This window comes from Cetorhinus maximus, chromosome 4 (assembly GCF_964194155.1).
Source record: "Cetorhinus maximus chromosome 4, sCetMax3.hap1.1, whole genome shotgun sequence".
NCBI lineage: Eukaryota > Metazoa > Chordata > Chondrichthyes > Lamniformes > Cetorhinidae > Cetorhinus > Cetorhinus maximus.
Genome location: NC_135882.1, coordinates 85,726,323 through 85,751,115, shown reverse-complemented (window position 1 = coordinate 85,751,115; position 24,793 = coordinate 85,726,323). Strand labels below are relative to the sequence as shown.

Sequence of the window (24,793 nt, the reverse complement as noted above, 5' to 3'; positions counted from 1 at the left end):
GTGGATGTGCGAAGGGTTTGTGGGTGTGTGAGTTCAGAGTGATGAGAAGAGTGACTTACCCTGGCGGAACGGAAGAGAGTGTTCATTCTCTTCCTGCACTGGGTGGCTGTCCTCTTTTGCAGGGCGTTGGCGCTGACCACTGCTTCCACCACCTCCCAAGCTGGATTGTTGATCTTGCTTGCTGGCCTTCGCCCAGAGCGGGGGTAGAGGATTTGGCGGCGGGCCCACACTGCTTCCAAAAGGTGCTCGAGGGAGGCATCACTAAATCTGGGGGCAGCATGTTTCCTTTCTTTGGCCACCATCAGTTCCCAGCAGCTTCCTATCCCTTGAAGAGTGCTCACTTTGTGCAAGGGTGCCCTTATAGCTTGGCATCCAGTTTACTGAAGGCCTGAGGCGATGGCAGCATGGGTGAATCAGAGGCCACCCTGCCAGCAATTCGGCATGTTTGCCAGGAATACATTATTAATGAGGTGGGACACGCCAGGAAGGGCATGATACTGCGTGAAAAGCTGCCACAGTGGCCGGCGGGTAAAACGTCCTTTTTCCCATCCGCTACCGCACTTAGTGCAAATCTGGGAAAATTTGCCTGATGTGTGGTATGTAGAGTCAGCAAATTATTTAACTTATGCTATGCGTTGCCTAAGAATATAAGCACAATGTTAACAAGCTTTAAGGTGAAGGGTTCTACTTGCTTTCATTCTGTAATTTTAGTGGAAAAATACATGAAAGTATAAATTGAATACCACTTTATACTCACATACTTTAATGCTAGGATCGGCACACTCAAGAATTATGCTCCAGGATGATTTGACCTATCATGTTTTCCTAAAAGTAGCCAATGACTGAATAGACAAAAATTGTTCATTGTGAGTTCATTAACTCATGTAAAAAATCAAGCTGGATAAAGATCTGGGTAAGTATAGAGTGAAGACAATAAGGATATGTATTGCTATTGATAACTAATGGTGCCTGTGCTACTGGGACCATAATAATGTCTTCTATGGAATAAAACTTGTGAAGGATGAGAAAGGTTAGTAAAAATATAGAGTAGATTTTCTGAATTGAGTAGAACTGAATTGGCAGTTCTATACGAATATATGAATATATGAAATAGGAGCAGAAGTAGGCCATTAGGCCTCTTGAGCCTGCTCCACCATTCAATAAGATCATTGCTGATCTGTTTGTGTTTCGAGTTCCACATTCCCATCTACCCCCAGTAACCTTTGATTCCCTTGCCTAACAAGAATCTATCTACCTCTGCCTTAAAAATATTCAATGACTCCGCCTCCACCACTTTCTGAAAGTCGCACAACCCTCTGAGAGAAAAACTTTCTCCTCATCTCTGTCCTAAAAGGGCATCTGCTAATTTTAAAAGTGTCCTTTAGTTCTGGACTCACCCACAAGAGAAAACATCCTTTCCACGTCCACCTTGTCAAGGCCATTCAGAATCTTATATACTTCAATCAAGTCTTATAAACTCCAGTGGAAACATGCCCAGTCTGTCCAACCTATCCTGATAAGACAACCCATTCATTCCCAGTATCAATCTACTAAACCTCCCCTGAACTGCCTTTAATGCATTTACATCCTTCCTTAAATAAGGAGATCAAAACTGCACCCAATATTCAAGATGCAGTCTCACCAATGCCCGGTATAACTGAAGCATAACATTCTTACTTTTATGTTCAATTCCTCTTGTAATTAAGGATAGCATTCCATTAGCATTCTTAATTACTTGCTGCGTCTGCATACTAACTTTCTGTGACTCATGCGTGAGAACATTTCGATCCTTCTGCACCTCAGAATTCTGCAGTTGTTCTCCATTTAATTAATGCTCTGCTTTTTTATCCTTCCTGCCAAAGTGAACAATTTCACATTTTCCCACATTATACTTCATCTGCCAGATTTTTGCCCACTCAACTTACCTATATCCGTCTGCAAACTCCTTATGTCTTCACAACATGCTTTCCTACCTATCTTTGTGTCATCTGCAATTTTAGCTACCATGCCTTTGCTCACCTCATCTAAGTCATCGATGTAAATTGTAAAAAGTTGAGGCCCCAGCACAGACCCCTGCGGGACTCCACTTGTCACATCCTGCCAATCAGACAAAGACCCATTTATGCATACTCTTCGTTTCCTGCCAGCCAGCCAATCTTCTATCCAGCTAATATGTTACCCCCTACAACTATGATCTTTTGTTTTCTGCAATAACATTTGATGTGGCATCTCATCAAATGCTTTCTGGAAATCCAAGTACATCACATCTACAGGCTCCCTCTATCCACTGCACTTGTTACTCCTTCAAAGAACCCTAAAAAATTGGTTAAACATGATTTCCCTTTCACAAAACCATGCTGACCCTTCCTGATTACCTTGAGCTTTTCTAAGTGCCCAGCTATAACCACTTTAATGATCGACTGTAACACCTTCTATGTGACAGACATCAAGCTAACTGGCCTGTAGTTTCCTGTTTTCTGCCTCCCTCCCTTCTTGATTAGAGGGGTTATATTTGCTACTTTCCAGTCTGATGGAACCTTTCCAGGATCTAGGGAATTTTGGAAAATTAATACCAATGCATCTACTATCTCATTAACCACCTCTTTTAAGACCCTAGGATGAAGTCCATTTGGACCCGGAGACTTGTCAGCCCACAGTTCCATCAGTTTGCTCAGTACCACTTCCCAGTGATTGTAATTTCACCAAGCTCCCCTCCCCCCTCCTCCTCCTGATTTACAGCTATTACTGGAATGTTTTATTGTATCTTCTATAGTGAAGACAGAAGCAAAATATTTGAAATATTCATTTCATCTGCCTTTTCCTTATTATCTACTATTAACCCCACATTCTCACTCTCTAGAGGACCAACACTCACTTTACCTACTCTTTTTCTGCTTAAGTACCTATGGAAACTCTTGCTGTCTGTTTTCACTTTTTTAGCTAGCTTCCTCTCTAATTTCTTTCTCCTGATTAACCTTTTAGTCATTCTCTACCGTTCTTTATATTCTGACCTATCATCTGACCTGGCACTCATCTTTGCGCAGTTATATGCTTTTCCTTTAAGTTTGATGCTTTCCTTAAGTTCTTTATTTAACCATGGATGGTGGGTCCTTCCCTATCGCAGGAAGCCTGCGCTCGTGGCCATAATTTGTAAGATCTAACCCATGTAGTCTAAGAAGGAGATGTCTAATAAAATTAAGGTGATTAACATAGAGAACCCCATTATAAAAACCAAAAGGACGAAAGTGCATTAAAAAGTGCACTAAATGTGGAGCATTAAGGGAGAGCTGTTAAAAAGACCATCAGCCAATCCAATTTTGAGCTGTGCTTGACCAGAGAGCTGGCTGTGCAAGCCAGTGGGTGGAAACATCCGTGCCCGCTGGTGTCGGGTGTGTTTGGTGGGTGTGAGTGGACAATATGGCAATAAGGCCAAAAATCGGTTTCATGACTTTGTGAAACCAGTTTGCGATTGTCTGCTCAGCCCATCAATGACGGGCTGTGTTCCCCATCATCGGATGTTGGGAACCTCATTGTAATACATCAGCATATCATTATGAGACCAGCCCACCGGACTCATTACCACCCCGCCCCCCCAGGCTGGATCGTCCGACCAAGTCGACGGGGAAATATGCCAGTGTAGAATACGTCTTGACAACTGTGAGGTGCAGAATTTGGGACTTAACGCCAGGGCCTTGCTCACATCACAGACACCTGAGAAGCAGAAGATGCTGGAGCCTGACGGCAATGGCACACTGGAGGAACGTCCATGGCACGCTGGGTGGATTCTCATGGACATGACTCTGCTGTGAGGCAGCTCATGGAAGTTGCAAAGTCAGCAACGGATGATGGTCAAAGGAGTGGGAGAGGAAGATCTAAGATCGACTGGGAGAGGAAGAGGTGTCGGGGAGGGGGTGAGGTTGGGAGGGGGAAATGAAGGTATTGGAGGGGTGAAGTTGAGAGGGGGGAATGGAGGTGTCAGGGGGTAGGTTGGGAGGGGGAGAAGGGCGTAACAGGGGAGAAAATGGCAGGTGTAAGGGAAGGAGTTTGGAGGGGGGAAGGAGTGCGGAGAGGGGAAGGAGTCCAGGGAGAGGAAGGAGTGCGAAGAGGGGAGGAAGTAAGGGTGGAGGAAGAAGTAAGGCTGGAGAAAGGAGTCCGGAAGGAGTAAGGCTGGAGGAAGAAGTGAGGCTGGAGGAAGAGGTAAGGCTGGAGGAAGGAGTTAGCAAGAGAAGGGCTCAGGGTGATGGAAGAAGTAAGGTTGTCTGAGGGAGTCAGGAAGGGGGAGGGTCTAAGTGGCAGGGGGAGTCCTCATATGTCGATCTGGCCTCATCTCCTCTGGAGACTGCCTCCTCAGCCCTCACCATCTTGAGGCCACTTGCACAGATCAACATGTGCCCCCACACATGCCTTGGGATACGCTCCTTCCCTAGTGCAGCCCTCGTCCTGCAGACTCTACCCTTGCCTGAGGCCACTTCTCCCCCTTCCCCAAGCAAGACCTTGCCCTGCAACCCACCCACACATGGCTGACCTGGTAGGTAGAGCCTGTCCGTGAGTCCCCCTAAAAGTGATGTGGTGCTGTCTGTGAAGCCTGGCACTAATGACTGTGAGTGCTGCCTGAAGCAAGGTAGGCAAACAAACCTTGATGTCCCAAGCGAAGTGCAGCCTGCCAGGTGCATGTTGCTTATGCACAGTTGTGAAACACATGGGTGTGTTTTCCCGCTGCCATGGGCGGGTGGCCCAATGGGGGTGGGGTGAGGGGGGGAGGGGTTCGGGGGGCGGGGCGACGACTCCGGCAGTCAGGCCTAATAAAGATACGGTGATGTATTACAATAAGGTTCCTGATGTCTGATGACGGAGAACACGGCCCGCCATCAGTTTGCTGAGCGGACGCTCGCGTACTGGTCTCACGCTGCCGTGAAACCGATCGCACCACCGAACACGCCCAACGCCCACGGGCGCAGAAAATCCTTGCCAAAGTATGACAGCAAACCACATAAGGAGATACTGTGTCAGATGATCAAAAGCTTGGTCAAAGAGCTAGGTTTTAAGGAGAGTCTTAAAGGAGGAAAGTGAGGTAGAGAGACAGAGAGGTTTAGTGATGAAGTTGCAGAGCTTGGGGCCTAGGCAACAGAAGGTGCGGCTACTAATGGTGAAGCATTTATAATTGGAAATGCACAAGAGGCCAGAATAGGAGAAGCACAATTATCTTGGAGGGTTTTGGGGCTGGAGCAGATTACTGAGATAGGGAGGAGCAAGGTCATGGTATGATTTGAAAACAAAGATGAGAATTTTAAAGTCAGGACATTGCTTGACTGGGAGCCAATGTAGGTCAGTGATCACAGGGGTAATAGGGGAACAGGACGTGCTGTATGTTAAGACAGGGGCAGTAGAGTTTTGGTGATCTCAAGTTTGCAGAGGGTAGAAATGTCGGAGACCAGCCAGCAGTGAGTTTGAATCATCGAATAGTTTGAATAGACATAAACGAAGGCATGAATGAGGTTTTCCTTACAGATGAGCTGAGAAAGGGGATGTTGGAGCTGGCGATGTTAGAGCTGGAAATAGGTGATCTTAATGATGGCAGAAATATGAGGTCAGAAGCTCACCTCGGGGTCAAATGTGAGACCAAGGTTGCAAACAAACTGATTTAATCTCAGACTATTGCCAGGGATGGTGCCGGTAGCTAGGAAACAGGATTGGATCACCAAAAGGTCGAAGGTGGCCAACTGATGGAGAATGAAAGAATTATGGAAATGCTTAGCAAGTATTTTGCCTTTGTATTTACAAAGGAGAATAAAGAAATTGTAGGATTACCAGAACTAACAATAGAATTTTCCAAGGCAAGGGGAGACAGGTTTTGGGGGGAATGGGGAGCTAAGTCCCCTAAAAGTGACATCATTAGCCTGTCGTCTGCTGGGTTTCACTGGGGTTGTTTCTGAGACTTGCGGGGAACTACCTTGGATCTGTTGAGAAACCAATTAATATACTTAAAAAGCCAATTAAGTATTGTTTTAACACTCAATACAGGACTTAACAGCCAGGGTACCTGTGAGAAATGGAGATTATTTTTAAAAATATTTTTGTGGAATGTTGTGTCATTCTGTGAAGAAGCCTGTATGTCTGTGCATGTGTGCATGCATGCGTGTGTGTGCGCGCGTGTGTAAATGATTTAATTAAGCTGGGCAGAAGGTTAATAGAAGACAGGTTATTTGGGTGGCTTAAAACATGAAAGGATAGAGGTGTTAGGTTTGAGGTACAAGTGAATAGGTTGGGCCTAACATTTGCATTTTTAGATAAATTGAGAGTTTGTTCAAATATCAAAGAGAAGTTAGAGATGACAAGAAACATTTTTGCATCTTGCAGGCATCCCATAGGTAAACAGAAGAGGATATATTACATTTTATTGACCTGAAAGCAGAGAAAAAAATAGAAACATTAAAGATTTTATATTTGGAAGGATTTGAGTTTCAAAGAGTTGTGAGAACAATGGAACCTGAGATAAAAGGGAAAATATATTTTAGAGTTACTGTGGAGAGCTTAGGGGTTGAACTGTTGGGAGCTGAGCTGGGGGCTGTTAGCTGTGGTTCTAGGCTGGGAGAAGATGCAGTTTGAATCAGCCATCCAGTCAAGCCAGGGAAGTCTTGGGCTGCAACAAGTAGTCCTGTTCTGAAGCCTTGGATTTCCACAGCAGAGTTAGAGTTCATGTGGTATGCCTTTATTAAAGCTACAGCAGTTAGCCTTGGGTAATGTTACTGGATTTTTTAGTTAAATGTCTATAAGGGAGTGTTGCCTGGAAGGTTTTTACTTGTGGGTCTGATTAATTAGGGAGTCTTTTAGGGAGAATGCTTTGTAAGACAAAGTTTCACTGTGTAACTGTAATCTTGTGTGTTTAAGTTTTCATTTCTTCTTGTTAATAAAACTTTTACTTCTAATTTTTAAAACCCCAAAAGTGTTACTGGACTTCTTGCTGCTGAGATTGGTACATCTTTTTCTTGTTTCCAGAATACAAAAAAAATGTTATAGCCCGTAAGCCAAGTTTCCCTCTGGGATTTGGTTTGCGCAGCAATTAACACCGGCTGCGACCATAACAGTACCTGTTTCCCAACTTGTTAGCATCTTGTCAAGGTCACTGAAGCGTGTGTACAGCAGGAAAAACTTCTCCAATGAGCTCAGAAGGCTTTGATCAGACACACTGAGGAGCTCCAGCTATGGCCAGGTGAGAGGCTGCTGTTCAAAATACTTCTTCACTCAGAGAGTGCTTGACAGTTTATTGCCAACTTCTTGGAAGTCACTTCACCTGGCACTTTACCCACCTTCAGCTGCTCCTCCCTGCTGCCAGACTTCAGCACCATTTGGGAGCAGCTTCTGCAGCTCCAAATTTCATCTCTGTTGAAGGTCAAGAGCAGAGGCCACACCACCACCAACTGCTCTAGCAATAGCATGAATAGCATCAGCAGTAGCACCATCTGCCTACTCCTCTCCAGCCAAGTGCCATCCACAAGATGGAAGGGATGGACACAGAGATCTAGCTGGAAGGAAGTGAGACCCCGGCACAGGATCTACAGGGGACTGATCAGCTCTCTCACCATGTCTGAATACCAGTGTCTCAGGAGGCTCGGGCCCTCATGGCAGGCTGCTGCTGACATCTGTAGCCTCCTGGAACAAGACCTTCCCAGTGGGGCAGGTGAACATGCATTACCAGAGATCGATAAGGTGTCTCACTGGAGTGTCACCCCTGTCACCTCCAGGTTCCTGTGTTTTACCAAGTTTTGAGCTCTCTTCAAGGAGAGGAAGCAGAGACATGTGAGTGTTAGAAATGGCTTGTGTGGAGAGGAGGGAAGGGCAAACTTCTGTGGAGGGTGACTGTGAGGCATGGGTGTGAGATGGCAATAGGATAAAGGTGAGCATAAGTGTTGGCTGTTCAGATGGGGATGTGAGGTGCCTAGAGAAAGAGGAATGAGTGCAGCTGCAAGGTGGAAATATATGCTCATCTGCTCCACGGGAAAGGAGGCTTTGTTCCAGGACGCATAGGAACCAATCCTCTGCCTGTAGACTCTGCTTTCTTCTCTGACAACTCCTTAGAAGGCATTTTACCTGCTTTGCAGTCCACTTACCTTCGGTCTTCAGCACAGCATGGGAGCAGTTTATGCATCTCCACCTTGTATCATTAATGAGGGACAAGAGGAGAAGAACAGCACTCCAACAGCAAGAGCAACACCAGTAGCAGCACCAGCTGCCATCTCCTCAGTTGCATCCCCCTCCACAGGACAGATGGGATGGACGCCAAGATTGAGCGGGAAGAAGGCGAGACCCCCAACACGGGCAGAGTTGAAGGTGGCAAACGGTGGAAAATGAAAGAATTATGGAGATGCTTAGCAATTATATTACCTCAGTATTTACAATGGAAAATGAAGGGATTAAAGGAATACCAAAAACAAACTCTGGAATTTTCCCAGGCAAGGGCAGGCAGGTTTCGGGGAGTGCAGGAAGTACTTCTCTTTCCAATGCCCTTAAGGAAGTTAGCAATCACCTGTCAAACAATAATTGCTCTGTTTTGGAGAAAAAGCCCTTTGAACAGTGACCTCTCACCCGGCCAAGGCTGAAACTCTTCAGTATAACTGATCAAAGTCTCCCCAGCTTGTCACTTTTACTGGAGAGACTCCAGTGACCCTGATGAATTGCTGACAGGCTAGAAAACAGGTGCCCTGGCTGTTTAATCCTTAACTGAGTGTTAAAAGGTACTTAATGAGCCGTTTGAATATTTTAATTTCTTACTCAACAGCTGCATGGGAATCCCGTGCGTGCCTTCGATCCCACCCTGGTGAAACTCAGAAGGGGTTGGGATGATATTGGGATCGTGACCTGAATTCACTTTTAGGGGCTTTAACTCCCCACATGCACCCAAACCTGCTTCCCATTGCCTGGGAAAATTTGACTCAAAGTACCAGCTTCAATGTAACTAGCTGCCTCTACCCGTGCTCTTAACTGGGAATCTGCTGCCAGATTTGGAGGCCCTATAAAATTGGCACTGAAGGGAAGGTTGATTCAGTCCCTTGAAAATTGTATTCTTAAAGAAGTGCAGCATTTGGTATGCTACTTGATTTTGATACATTTTTCTACATTTTGATTCTAACATTACTTTTTGTTCTTGGTTAGCCTTTTCATATTTTTTTTGGAAACATGCCCCCACCCTTCTATTGCAAATGCATTTAAAAATGTAGTTGTGTAGCTGGAGTAATAGCTGAAAGATAGAATGCATAGTAGGAATTAAGTGGATGCTCCTCCATCCAGGTGACAAGTTGCACGTGCCAGAGATGTTTCTTATTCTCCACATGCATAAATTATATAAGAATAGGCATAGAGAGAATATGTAAAAGATACCAAATTAGGGTAATTGCAAACCGTAAGGAAGAAAGCAGAAAACTACAGGATGGATAGAATATGTGAGTGGGCAAATAAATGGGGCAGAATTTTGCCCTCATCAGGCGGGCGCGGTGGGCGGGCCCGGGAGCAGCCGCCACCCACAATCAGGTCCTGATCGCGATTTCACACTGGCGGGCCAATTAAAGCCCGCCCAGCATGAAACGCGCGTTGCAGCGCTCAGCACTGCCTGTGTGGTGGGGGGAGGAGGGTGAGCGCGGAACTTCGCGCAGGATAAGTTCCCTGAGGCACAGAGCCTCAGGGAGATAAAGATTTTTGAAAATAAAAAACAAAGATTTTTTAAATCTTAATATGTCCCCTCATGTGATTCTGTCACATGAGCAGGGACATGTTAGAAATTAGTTTGAAAAATTTTAAATTCTTTTTTAATGACTGATCGAAACCTCATCCCGCCCGTGGATGAGGTTTCGCAAAAAATCCAAAGGCTACTTGGCCTTTTCGCCTGCCTGCCAATTGTAAGGTTGGACAGGCAGTGAAAAATGAAATTTTGATTAGACCTTTAATTGTGGGTGGATGTGCTGTTGACTCCCCCGTGCGCCTGCCGACCAAAATATCGCGCAAATGCGCGATGATGTCAGGATGCTCGCCCGACGTCATCGCGCGTCATTTTACTCTCGTTCGGGTTGGGCACGCACCCGCCTGACGAGCGCAATATTCTGCCCTTGGCAAATGGAGTTTCATGAAGTTAACTGTGGAGCAACAAATTTTGGTAAAAAGAACAGAGAGAATGGAGATATGGTAATATTCTCATTGGTGTGGAGGAGTAGTGAGATCTAACCTAGGAATGGTCATGCACAGATCTTTAAACCTGGGATTTTATGGGCAAAAAAAAATGAAATGACCAAATTTGAGTGTTATATGTAGGAGACTTGAACACAAAAAACAAGGACATTCAGATGAATCTGGAGTATTATATGTGCGATGTTTGGGAATCCAATTAAAACAGGACATCAGAAGCATGGGGAAAATTACAACATAGATTTTACCAGCATTTGGTCACCTTTGTCTTTCTTTATCTCAGCATCGATTTTTACCTGATTACACCTCTGTGAAGTACTTTGGGATGTCTTCCTAGATTAAATGAATGCAGGTTGTTGTTGAGTGAAATACCAATGGGAGTATAGATCACAAAGTATGCATAGTTTCCTTTTTATATTCAAAAGTAATAATTTAAAAAACTAAATATATTTGTTAAAAATGTAACTTTGTATCACCTAGTGCAAAAGTCTACATTTGTTTTACTAGTCCAATAGTTTGATCGACACATAATGACCCAGATTTTCCAGTTTCTGTAACGTTGGAGACCAGATGTACAACCCAGGTTGTGTATCTGGAACCCATGGAAATCCTGATGTGCTGACCTTCATGGGAATTACCCAGTTTGAACTTCCTCACCCTGCTCCCAAGGACACTCTGTCAATGTTCCTGTATGAGAACTCTGAGTTAGAGTGGAGACTTCGGACAGTTCCATGGGACTCACCTAATAGTTACTGAGGACATCTTAGAAAGAAAAATCCTAGTCTAAATCCTGGGTAACTACAAAACTGACCACCCAATCACTGTCACTGAATCACCCAACTACCCCGCTGAGCCACTAACTTCCCCCGACCCTCATCGACTACCACCCCAACCACCCCCCCACTGACTAACCCCAACCCGACCCGATTACTCCCCCGACCACCCGACTACAACTTGACCAAACCTGACTACAACCCCAACCACCCGACTAACCCCCCCATCAGACCTGACTAGCCTCCAAACTGACTACAACTTCCAACCCGACCTGACTACTTCCAGACCCAGCTATCACCCTACCACCCCAACTACCTGCAACCCTAACCTCCTACCACCTCACCCGCCTGCCACCCTTAACCACATGTTGCCCTACCCACCTACCTCCTCACCCACCTGCCACCCCCTACACACATACCACTTCACCCACTTACCACTTCATGCATCTGCCACTCACCCACCTGCCACCTCATGCACCTGCCACCCTACTCCTACCACCTCATGCACCTGCCACCCCACTCTCCTACCACTTCATCCACCTGCCACCCTACACACATACCACTTCACCCACCTGCCACCTCACGCACCTGCCACCCTGCTCTCCTACCACCTCACCCACCTGCCACCCTACCCACATACCACTTCACCCACCTGCCACCTCATGCACCTGCCACCCTACCCACATACCACATCACCCACCTGCCACCTCATGCACCTGCCACCCTACTCTCCTACCACCTCATCCACCTGCCACCCTACCCACACACCACTTCACCCACCTGCCACCTCATGCACCTGCCACCCTACTCTCCTATCACCTCATCCAGCTGCCACCCTACCCACATATCACATTACCCACCTGCCATCTCACCCACCTGCCAACCTACCCACATACCACCTCACCCACCTGCCACCCTATCCACCTACCACCTCACCCACCTGCTGCCCTACCCACTTAGCCAATTACCTCACACACCTACCTACACTACCCATTCACTCATTCGTTCATTCACCCGTTCGCTCACCCATTCATTAACATTCACACTGGACGTTTAAACTTACTATATGGCAGCTGGTGTTGTAAAAGGGGGAGCGTATCATCTTGCCCCTGACACAACAGTGCTGCGATGGAGTTCTCCCAGGGCAGTTGTGTTCCACTTTTCTGGAGAAGCCAAGCTCGGAAAATCCGGCAAAAAGTAGAGTGGCATCCAGGCATGGAAAAGTTTGAGTGGAGTGACAATCTGACGATGATTGCCACTCCGTGGAAGATCCAGGCCAATAATTACACACCAACTGAAAATGGAAAATTGCTTAGGAGGAATTAAAGTCGCTGTCCCCCCATAGTGTACCCATAATGCCAGCAGCCTGATATCTGAGTACGCATCTTGATTACATTCACTGACATGAACTCTACAATTACAGCAGGGCCAAAAGACATTGGCAGACTTGCACTGGAACAAACATTTAAGATTTTTTAGAAAATTGTTGACGAAAGATAACTCTTAAATTTTTAATATTTATCCACCTATTTATTTATCGTACAGTTGTTTTTAAGTGGATTTTTTTTCTGCCACGACATATTGAACATAATTGGATTAAACTGAATACCATTTTAATGTGGCCTATTAAAGATACACTATGGAACTGTGCACTTTCCTCAAACCATTCCTTTAATGTGAGTGTAATTTTACAACTGCTTTGTTATCAAAGATGTGCAACATTTAATATGATGATGCTGTCCGGATAATAATTGAGTTTATGACATTTTAGGAATTGGTTTCGAAGAATAATGTATCACATTAGTGAGGGCAAAGTGTAACTATGTGCCTCGATTATAGCAATTCATACATAAATGACACAAACAGTCCAATGGAACACAGGTTACTTAGCTGCTGATTTTATGTCACAATAATTATCACAAGGTATTCAGGCATTCAGGATAGTTTACTATTCAAAATAATTGCTGTTTCAGGTTATATCAATTAAATTACAATGGGTGGCAAGGTAAAGCATTAAGTTGATGTTCCAATAATGCACTGAATTAGCTTCTGATTCCAGGAAGGAGGGAGAACTTGCATTCATAAGGACCTCATGATATCCCAAAACACTTCAAAGCCAGTGCAGACACTGTTGTGATATACAGAATTACGAAACTCAAATTACGTAATGTTCCACAACAGCAAAAAACAGAGAGAAATGATTAGTTAATCTGCTTTAATGTCATTGATTAAGAGATAAATGTTGGCTAGGACACCAAACTGTATGACTGAAATGCTTCACATATTCAATGGAGGCAAACAACCAAACCAAACACTGTTCTCCAACACCGTTTATAAGGCGAAGAATTATCTTTGAAATGTCCAGCATTTGTAAATGTACAAAGGTAAACATCAAAGTCAATGGTGACAAATTACTTTATAAGAAGTATTGGTGGATGCCTGGGAGTAGGTTAGTAGGCTGCAGGAGAACTTGGACCTAGAAGGTGGTGACAAATTAAACTTCAATTTTTGATCTGCAATTGAATTTTTTGACGAGGTGACTAGGTGTGTAGATGAGGATAGTGCAGTTGAAGTAGTTTATATGGATTTCAGCAAAGCCTTTGACAAGGTCCCACGTGGGAGACTTATAAAGAAGGCAAATGCACATGGGATACAGGGTAATTTGATAAGGTGGATTCAAAATTGGCTTAGTTGTAGGAGGCAGAGGGCGATGACAGAAGGATGCTTTAGTGACTGGAAGCCAGTGTCCAGTGGCGTACCACAGGGATCTGTGCTGGGTCCCCTATTATTTGTCATTTATATAAACGACATAGATGACTATGTGGGGGGTAGGATTAGTAAGTTTGCGGATGACACAAAGATTGGCTGGGTGGTTAACAGTGAGGTTGAGTGTCTTGGGCTACAGGAAGATATAGATGGGATGGTCAAATAGGCAGATAAGTGGCAGATGGAATTTAACCCTGAAAAGTGTGAGGTGATACACTTTGGAAGGAGTAATTTGACAAGGAAGTATTCAATGAATGGCATGACACTAGGAAGTTCTGAGGAACAAAGGGACCTTGGCGTGTGTGTCCATAGATCTCTGAAGGCAGAGGGGCATGTTAGTTGGGTGGTAAAAAAGGCATATGGGACACTTGCCTTTATCAATCGAGGCATAGATTACAAAAGTAGGGAGATCATGTTGGAGTTGTATAGAGCCTTAGTGAGGCCACAGCTGAAGTACTGTGTGCAGTTCTGGTTGCCACATTATAGGAAGGATGTGATTGCACTGGATGGGGTGCAGAGGAGATTCACCAGGATGTTGCCTGGGATGAAACATTTAAGTTATGAAGAGAGGTTGGATAGACTTGGGTCGTTTTCGTTGGAGCAGAGAAGACTGAAGGGCGACCTGATCGAGGTGTACAAGATTATGAGGGGCATGGACAGGGTGGATAGGGAGCAGCTGTTCCCCTTAGCTGAAGGGTCAGTCACAAGGGGGCATAAGTTCAAGGTGAGGGGCAGGAGGTTTAGGGGGGATGTGAGGAAAAACTTTTTTACCCAGAGGGTGGTGACGGTCTGGAATGCACTGCCTGGTAGGGTGGTGGAGGCGGGTTGCCTCACAGCCTTTAAAAAGTACCTGGATGAGCACTTGGCACGTCATAACATTCAAGGCTATGGGCCAAGTGCTGGTAAATGGGATTAGGTGGGTAGGTCAGGTGTTTCTTAAGTGTTGGTGCAGACTCGATGGGCCAAAGAGCCCCTTCTGCTCTGTGATTCTGTGATTCAAGGAGAAAATAAAGTTTTCAAAATGAGTAATATTTATCCAGAAACCCCTTTTCCTTGTGGGGTGAGGAGCCTAGCCTCTCCTTGGTACCTCACCTCGCGAAGTCAATGAGATCAAGCTCATGGCATGTCCTCTAATGTTCTCTTAATAGTGTGCATGAATCACTTATGTCCGCCTGAGAGGGCTGAAGGGGTGATGGTTTAACGTATCATCCAAAAAACAACCTCTCTTACTGTGCAGCGCTCCCTCATTCCTAGCCTGAAGCCAATCTAGATTTTGTATTCAAGTCTCTTGGATGGGCCTTGAACTCATGGGGCAGAATTTTTCGCTCGGCATGTGGGCGCACACCCGACACACTCGAGTGTAAAATGACGCGCGATATTTTGGTTGGCGGGCATAGGTGGGAGTTGGCAGCGCGCCTGTCAGCAATTAAGCAGCTTGTTAAGGACCTTAATCAACTAATTGATTGGAATTTTTCACTGCCCGTCTAACCTTTTGGTTGGCGGGCGGGCGAAAAGGCCAGGCGGCCTTTGCGTTTTTGGCGAAGCCTCATCCATGGAAGGGATGAGGTTTCGACCAGTGATTAAAGAAATAAAAACTTTTTGCACTCATATTGAACATGTCCCTGCTAATGTGACAGAGTCACATGAGGGACATGTTTCCATATATTTAAAAAATCTTTATCTATATTGATAAAAACCTTTAGCTCCCTGAGGCAGCTCTGTGCCTCAGGGAGCTTTAGCGCTTGTGCATCTCCCGCCCCCAGCCTGGCAGCGCTGCAGCATGCATCTCACTCTGGCTGGTAATTGGCCAGCCAATGTGAAATCGCAGTTGGGGCCCGATCAAGGGCAGCAGTCAGTTTGTTGGCTGCTCCCGGGCCCACCCACCACTCCCACCCGACGAGGGCAAAATTCTGCCTGTGATCTTTGACTTGGAGGCAAAAGTACTAGCGCTAAGCCAAGACTGAGGCTGATTCTAATCCTCCAAGCTAACTAATGTGAGGACAGTACTAGAAGATTGTAAGATTATTTTTTTTTTTAAATAAAAAATAGCTGCAAGCTAATGAGTTTAATGTCTAGGTGGAAAATTGCCAGAATCCAACTTAGAGTAGAATAAGTGAAAACACAGAAAACTGTAGGCTGATTAAGGAGAATCCACATAGTTTTCTGAAAGGTGAGTCGGATTGAACCTGATGGAGTTCTTTGACAGGGCTGGGGATAGAGGACGTGCCACGAGCTTGATCTCATTCACTTCTAGAGGTGAGATACCATGGAGAGGCTAGGCTCCTCATCCTGCAAGGAAAAGGTGTTTCTGGAAAAATGTTACTCATTTTGGAAACATTATTTTCTCCTTGAAGTTTAATTTATCACCACCTTCCAGGTCCAGGGTCTCATGCAGCCTGCCAACCTACTCCCAGGCATCCACCAATACGTCTTGTAATGTAATTTTGGTACCATTGATGTTGATGTTTAACCTCTGTATGTTTACAAATGCTGGACATTTCAAAGATAATTCTTCACCTTATAAACAGTTGTGGAGAACAGTATTTGGTTTGGTTGTCTGCTTTCATTGAATATGCAAAGTATGTTGCTCACAGTTTAGCATTATTTGTAGTTCATATTCATTACAATAGGTTGAATCCCAAATTCAAAGACACATTTTTTTCTCTGTGGGATACAAATTCCTGTTTCAAGTATTTTCTTATCATTTCACTTTCCTGATATCCTGGACCAATTGCAGGCAATCTGTTCTCAGACCTTTACTCTTAACTGACTGCTAAAGTGACTATGATGAATCTCCCTCAGACTTCCTCCCTACCCCCATCTCTCCTGGTTGGGTAGTATCTGCCTTCTGCTAAACGTATGCCCATGGGAGCTCAGTGATACAAGAAATAATGGGCAAGACCTCACGCTATATCACTATGGGGTGGTGCTCTAGTGCTCTGGGCCAAGTCCAATTCTTATAATGTGCCACAAGAGGCTATTAAGCAGTTCTTGTTATAGGGAACATCGGAATTGTTACCATATAACTGAGGCTTTATGATGTAAGAGGTTAAACTGCAGGAACCTAGAAAATAAATGTAGAACAAATAACGTGCTGTGATGCAAATGTCAGGGAGTATTTCTTTCAGTGCATTTCAAGTATTGAGAACTGTATAAATAAAAGAAAAAGCATTCCAGAATTAAACAAGCAGCATTAGCCATTGAGTAGCATTAATTTTACAGACAGTAGTCACCTTGCTTGATTCTTCTGTGAATTTATCTTACTAATCATTGGATTCTGTGCTCTCATCTCTGCAGGACAGCTTCCCTGCACGCTTTGGAGGCATCCATTTTGTGAACCAGCCTTGGTATATCCACGCTTTATACACGATAATAAAGCCATTCCTGAAAGACAAGACCAGAAAAAGGGTAATTAACATTTCAGACAGATGGAAACATGATTCAGCATGGCAATTACCAATTAATTTGCAAATATGGTTCAGAATAATAAAACTTCTCTCTGCCTAGTTGGAGTGGAAGGAAAAATTATATAGAGAGGAGAGCAAGCTGCAAATAATCAGTCTGTGTGTGCTTCAATCTATGCATGTCTGTGTGCACATTATAAATGATAGTGCTGATCAGTTCTCAGCCTGTCTTGAAATCCAAAATTAGTTAGGAAAAGACTATATTTTAACCCTCTGAATGCCAAGTTAATTTTTGCATTTGCACACCATAAACTGTTGCCTGAATCCATAATACCATAATGAAATAATTATGAACAGGGCATGACAGGGTAGATGTAGATAGGATGATTCCTCTAGCTGGTGAGTAATCAGGAGACACAGTCTGAATAACGGACACAGTCCGATGGACTGGTTCTGGGGCAAGTGGGACCTGTACAAGATGCACAGGTTGCGCCTTAGCAGGACCAGGACTAACAGCCTTGCAGGGAGATTTGCTAATGCTGTTGGGGAGGTTTTAAACTAGATTGGCAGGGGCATGGGAACCTGAGAGGGAGCTCAGATTGGCGGGAAGCAAAACTGGTAACAGCAAGTAGAAAAGTAGGAAGCAAAATTAGAAGGCAGAGAAAACAAAGGCAAGCATCAAATAGGATCAGAATGTGGAATAATGTTAAAAAGACAAAGTTAAGGGCACTGTATCTGAATGCACGCAGCATTCGCAACAAGGTAGATGATTTAAAGGTGTAAATAGAGGTCAATGGGTATGATTTAATTGCAATTGCAGAGTTGTGGTTATGGAGTGGCCAGGACTGGGAATTGAATTTGCAGGGATATTAGTCAATTAGGAAGGATAGGCAGAGGGGAAAAGGAGGTGGGATAGCACTGTTAATAAGGGACAAGATCAGTACATTAGTGAGAGGGGATCTTAGATAGAATGATCAAGGTGTAGAATCAGTGTGGGTGGAACTAAGAAATAGCAAGGGGCAACAAACATTGGTTTGAGTTGTTTACCGGCCACCAAACTGTAGTGGTAATGTTGGGCATAGTATAAATCATGAAATTAGAGCAATGGGCGATTTCAACTTACATATAGACTAATTAGCACTAATGCTGTGGCAGATGACTTCCTGAAGTGCGTACAAGATGGAGCTGCATGTTGAAGAACCAACTAGGGATCCGGCTATTTTGGATTTAGTATTACCTAATGAGAAAAGGCTAATCAATAAACTTGCTATAAAGGAACTGTTAGGAAATGGTAACCATAATATGATAGAGTTTTACGTTAAGTTTGAAAGGGATATAGATCATTCTGAAACTAGGATCCTAAATCTGAATAAAGGAAATTATGAAGGTATGAGGTGCAAGCTGGCTGTAGTGGTTTGGGAAAATAAGTAAAAGATTTGATGGTAGATAGGCTAGTATTTAAAGAAATATTACAGTGTCTACAGCAAATATATATTCCCCTAAGACACAAAAACCCAACAGGAAAGGTGAATCAACTGTGGATAACAAACGAAGTTAAAGATTGCATGAGACCAAAGGAAGTGGCTTATCAGATTGCCAGAAAAAATGGTAAACCTGAGGATTGGGAGCAAATCAGAATCCAGCAAAGGATGACCAGGAAACTGATAAAGAAAGGGAAAAGAGAATATGAATGCAAACTAGTAAGTAAAAGTTTCTTTAGGTATGTGAAAAGGAAAAGGTCAGCAAGGACAAATGCGGGTCCATTACAGGTGGAGGCAGGAGAGAGAAATGGCAGAGAAACTAAACAAATACTTTGTGTCTGTCTTCACGGATTAAGATACAGAAAATCTCCAGGAAATACTAGGAAACAAAGGGACTTGCGAAACTGTGGAACTGAAAGAAATTAGTATTAATAAAGAGGTAGCACTAGAAAAATTATTTGATTTAAGGTTGATAAATCTCCTGGACCAGATGAGCTACATCCCAGAGTGTTGAAGGAGGTAACTGTAGAGATAATGGATGTATTGGTGGTTATCTTTCAAAATTCTATAGAATCTAGAAAGGTTCCTGCGTACTGGGAAAGTAGCAAATGTAACCATACTATTTAAGAAGGGAGGGAGTGAGAAAATTGAGAACTGTTAGTTTGACATCAGTAGTAGGGAAAATGTGAGAATCTATAATAAAGGATGTGATAACTGAACACTTGGAAAATAATGATAAGATTGGGCAGAGTCAACATGGATTTATGAAAGGGAAATAATGTTTGACAAACCTGTTGGAGTTTTTTGAGGATGTTACTTGTAGCATAGATAAAGGAGAACCAGTGGATGTGGTGTATATTTGGATTTTCAGAAGGCTTTTGATAAAGTCCTACACAGGATGTTAGTAAATAAAATTAGAGCACATAGGATTGGGGATAATACACTGCTATGGATAAAGAATTGATTGACACACAGAAAATGGAGAGTAGAATAAACGGGTCATTCTCAGGCTGTTATTAATGGGATACCACAAGGATCAGTGCTTGGACCCCACCCAGAAGGAAGTTCCAGTAACATGGGTACCAGCTGGAACCAGTTCTGAATGGGGAAATAAGAACAGTTCTGAACTGGTGCTTCAGTAGAAATTGCCAGTTAATACTGGTAATGGTACCAGTAAGCCGGATGGTGGTGCCAATAACACTGGTGATATAGCTGCTATTGGTCCGAACTGGTTATTTCTCCAGTTTATCTGCTGTTCTTTATATTGCACTTATATTTATTTCTTATATGCATTTATTTATCTCATTTATTGCTGGTGACCATCAACTGGTGTCAATAACTCCCCCTTCAAATGTGCAATTTTTTGGATGAAAATGCTCAAGATTACTAAGTGTGATTCTGCAGATTTGCAGGTCAGACAAAAAACTTGGAATAAAAAAGTATGCGTAAAAACTGCAAATTTTATTGTGAAAAACGCCAAGCATACAAAATTAAAATTCTTCATTGATCACAGGCAAAAAAAAACTCAGAATGCAGGGTTCAGTAAAGGATCAACAACTTTATTCCTGGAAAAGAGGTGAGAAAATATAAATAACTCATGCACAGTATCAAAACGCCGATTGATTCCAGGCCAGATTTGCTCACAGTTCAGATTCATTGTTTTCTCTGTTGTATAACTGATCAGCTTGCTTTGCTCCTTTGAGATCTCATCCTCGCTCAACCTCTTCTTCAAATGATGAGTGAAACATGCTGCAGATGGAGAGGGAAGAGGGAAAACATAAGCATTGACTCATTGAAACCGTTAAAGTTAAACAAATAACAAAAATAAATTAAACAAAAAAACAAATGGAAAAATAACTTCCGCTCACTGAGCTCCAGACCTCCTTGCAACTGAACCTGTAGGAGGGGAGGGGGGGAGTGGGGTGGGGGGACAGTGTTCTGCATGCAAGATTTGTAATACAGACCAAATTACAGCACATATACTGACTGCATGAATGAAGACATATATACCACCTCCTGAGATAGCCATTTTAAGGAAGTTTTGTGTGTGAACTGGAACAGTTTTCATCTGGAACACTCAGAAAATCATACCTTCCCATCTATTGGAGTGTAAAGCACCTCCGCACGTGTGCTTGCCCCAGCTGTGTGAATAAATGCGGCTTCAATCTGCGCAGGCCTGGGCAGGGTTGTTGCTCCGAAAGGTATGGTCATAGGCTGCAGTATCCCCACACTTGATTGCTGTGGTCCTCAGGCTGCAACAGAAAGGAAGAGTAATGGTTAAGCTTATAATGACTCCTCCGCACTAAGATAGCTGTTGCATAAGGGCTGCAGGTATCTAAACGCATATTACTCTGCATGCAGGTGCTGAAAAATTGGTCCCGGAGCCTGCAGTTGAGCCTCGATAGCTCGAACTCCAACCTTTCTTGGAGGTCTTGATTGACCCCGGAAAACTCCTCCAGCTCCTGCTGGCCGAGGGCTGCCTTCTCTGCCTCCAGCCTCTGGACGGTCAGTAGCTTTTCCCAGTTCTGGGCAGATGCTGTGCAATCCTCCAGCTGTATTGCTGCCCTGGAAGTACTAGCTTCATTACTCTTGGTCGCTAGATGTTGGGACATCACGCTTCTCAGCTTCTTGCAGTGGCCGGCATACGCTCAGGCAATCTTATCCTTCTATCAGGAAAAATGAATTAGAAATAGAAACAGAAAATGCTGGAAAAACTCAGCATGTCTGACAGCATCTGTGGAGAGAGAAACAGAGTTAACGTTTCAAGTCTGTATGAGCCTTCTTCAGACCCTTCTTCAAAGGAATTAGATGTTAAGAAGGTTGTTGGCATTTTTGACGTGAGCAGGCATACAAATTCTATGCACTAGTCGCTTTTAGGCACTGAAATGTTCATGCAGGTCTGTGAGAATATAACATTAGCAAAGATGATGAAACACAATGAGTAGAGAGCTGCACATGTACCCTGGTCGCAGTAGCATCTTCCAATGCTCTCTTCACTTGAAGGGTTGCAAGGGGTACATTGTCGGCAGTGGTGTCACTCTCTACAGTGGTGTACCAAACCTTTGAGATTTCCAGGTGTGTTGATTCCTTCTGCTCCTTGAGGCCTTCGCAGGACTCTGCAGATAAAGAGAGAAAATCTCAACATGTCTCAAAGACACACTTAATTTGCCAAGGCCATGAGCACAAAGTTTCAGCTTTTTCATTGAGATTTACCTCTAAGGAAAAGGGTTTGTGCCTTATTAAAGACATTGTCCTGCAACCGGTTCTCCTTCCCCAAATCGTAGTCAATCGAGTTGCCAACACTCGCCTGGATCCATCTTACCTTGTACACCTTTGAGTCATGGTGGGTATTGGGATCAAACTTTTTGATGTCCTCTTTAATTGACGCAGTCCTGCAGATCTGCTTATCACCCAGCAGTCAGACAGAAGCAAACTCTGCTGCACCAGCCATCCTTGGTTCCTAGAGATATGGATTGTATTGATTTAGGAAATCAGTGCCAAAAACAAGCTCTTTCCTCCCAAGTTGTGAAAAGCACACCTCCATTACCCCCACTCTATATCTCCACTCAGCTAACCAATCCCCTCCGCCTCCCCTCAGAGGGCTCTCTGCCCCCTCTCTCTCCCTCCAGTATCAACTCTCCCCCCCCTCCCTCCAAACTTTCACACTCCCTCAGCCTCCAAACTCTTTCACTCCCTCCAGCCTCCAGGCCTTGGGCCCTGCCGATGCCACCGAATTCCAGGGCCTCCCTCTTCCCGATGATCCGGGGCCTCTCTTCCCCTAAAGTTCCGGACCCTGTCTCCGAACTCTCGACCACCACTCGTCCCCTCTCGCACCAGAATCTCTCCCCCCGCACTGAACCTTCCCAGTACTCACCTCGCTCCAACAGTCCTCACTGACCCTGCATGTGCTTCAAATCTGGGCTGGCCAGAAATGTCACTTCTGGTTTTCAGCCAGCCCTGAGCGAAGATGTCCGGTAGGGGGTAGGAAGGGGGAGGGTTGGGGGTAGGGAGGGAAGTGGGGGAGTGGGAGGTGGTTGAGGGAGTGGGAGGGAGGGAGGGAGGAGTAGGGTGTTTTTTTTATTCGTCTATGGAATGTGGGTGTTGCTGGCTAGGCCAGCATTTATTGCCCATCCCTAATTGCCCTTGTTCAGAGGGCATTTTTAAGAGTCAACCACATTGCTGTGGGTCTGGAGTCACATGTAGGCCAGACCAGGTAAGGACAGCAGATTTCCTTCCCTAAAGGAAGTTAGTGAACCAGATGGGTTTTTGCGACAATTGGAAATGGTGTCATGGTCGTCATCCGACTTTTAATTCCAGATTTTTATTGGGTTCAGATTTCACCATCTGCTGTAGTGGGATTCGAACTTGGGTCCCAGAGCATTACCATGGGTCTCTTGAATACTAGTCCAGTGATAATACCACTATGCCACTGCATAGGTTGGGTGTTGGGGGGCTGGGGGAGTGGTAGGGGGTGGGGGGAATGGAGCTGTGGGGGAGTTGGGGGAGGGTACTGGGGAGGGGGTTGGGGGAGTGGGGGATGGCAGGGGGAGGTGGGGGGATTGGTAGAGGGAATGGGGGGTGGGGAGGGTTGGGTGGAGGGTTTGGGCTTGTAGGAGGTGGGGGGGTGGGGCCGATAAAGAGGGTTGAGGGATAGGCACATGTTCAGTTTAATAAAATTGACAATGGGTGCAATACCAGCTTAAGCCGGCTGACAGTACTGGTGCCTGTACTGGTGCCTACACTGGTCACCACTCGAAAACTGGAAGCCCTACTGGATTTCCAAACAGTCCGGTAGAATTGCCAGTTTATTAGTTGCTTCCATTAAAATTCAGTTGAGACCTGGTGAGCACCAATTAATACCAGTTCAGGTTTCAACTGGTCCGAACTGTTTTTTCCTCCTGGGCAGCTGTTCACAATCTACATAAATGATTTGGATATGGGGACCAAATGTAATATTTCCAAATTTGTTGATGACACAAAACTAGGTGAAAATTTGAGTTGTGAGGGGGATGCAAGGAGGCTTCAAGGAGATTTAGACAGGCTAAGTGAATGGGCAAGAACATGGCAGATGGAATATAATGTGAATAAACGTGAAGTGTGAAGTTATCCACTTTGGTAACCATGTGCGACTGGTATATTGAGTTCAGTATCATGGCGATACTTAAATGGCTTGTTCTGCCTTGGATGCAGTTGACCTTCGTAAGTGTTACTGCAGCTGCACCCATCCAGGTGTATGGTCAGTATTCTGTCACATTCCAGACTTGAGCCTTGTTGATAGTGAAGAGACTTTGAGGGGTCAGGAGGTGAGTCACTGGTCACAGAGCATCCAGCCTTCACCCTGATCCTGTAGCCACAAGGAATGTTAATATTGCTGATCTAGTTAATTTTTTGTCAATGGCAATTCCGATGATGTTGATGGTGGGGTACTCAATAATGGTGTTGCTGTTGAAGGTTAAGGGCTGAGCCTTCTCTTGTTTGAATTGGTCATTACCTGTCATTTCGTGGTCTGACTGTTATCTGTCATTTGTCAACTGAAGCTTGAATGTTGTCTAAGTCCTGATGTAGACTGGCACTGACTGCTTTGTTATCAGAAGAGTTGTGAATAAGGCTGAACAGAGTGGAATCATAGGCCACCAGCTCCAATTCTCACCTTATGATGCAGCAAAGGCCATTGATGAATCAGCTGAAGATTGTTAGATTGAGGACACTTCCCTGAGGATTTCCTTCAGTGATCTCCTGGGCTGCAATGACTGACATCTGCAAACATAAAACATCATCACTATTTGGACAATATGACCTGTTGATGATCCTGGAGAAATTCATCTTATCTCCAGTGTGTCCTTTCATTCACTAGTGCGAGTACAACCTGCCAGCACTTCCAGTAGGTGAGACAGGAGGGTACAGCATGCAGTAAGCTTCAACAGTATGTGCAATGAATATCCATTTGGGCACTCCTCAAAATATGGCTGTAAACTTGTTTCTGTAAACAGTTCCTGCCGCTGACCACATTCATTGCTCATTGAGAAATAAGATAAGACTTCTGTTTGAGGCATTCTAAATTCTAAATAATCATTATTGATTTAAAATAATGTCTTGGCAGATTGTTCTTATTTCACCTATATAACTGCATTGTCAATCAGATCCACATTGCTCATTTTTGCAGTGTCAATCCAGAGCCAGTGCATAACCCGATTTT

At 44.5% G+C, this 24,793-nt stretch overlaps 1 protein-coding gene across 2 annotated transcripts in view; it reads left to right on the top strand.

Moving 5' to 3' along the window:
* The window catches only part of LOC144679734 (clavesin-1-like), a 138,156-nt gene that overhangs the window by 54,981 nt on the left and 58,382 nt on the right, over positions 1–24,793 (top strand). For both annotated transcript variants that reach the window (XM_078540434.1, XM_078540433.1), the window contains one exon: positions 17,010–17,120. In XM_078540434.1, coding sequence (XP_078396560.1) covers positions 17,010–17,120 — 111 coding nt within the window. The remainder of the gene's footprint in view (positions 1–17,009; positions 17,121–24,793) is intronic.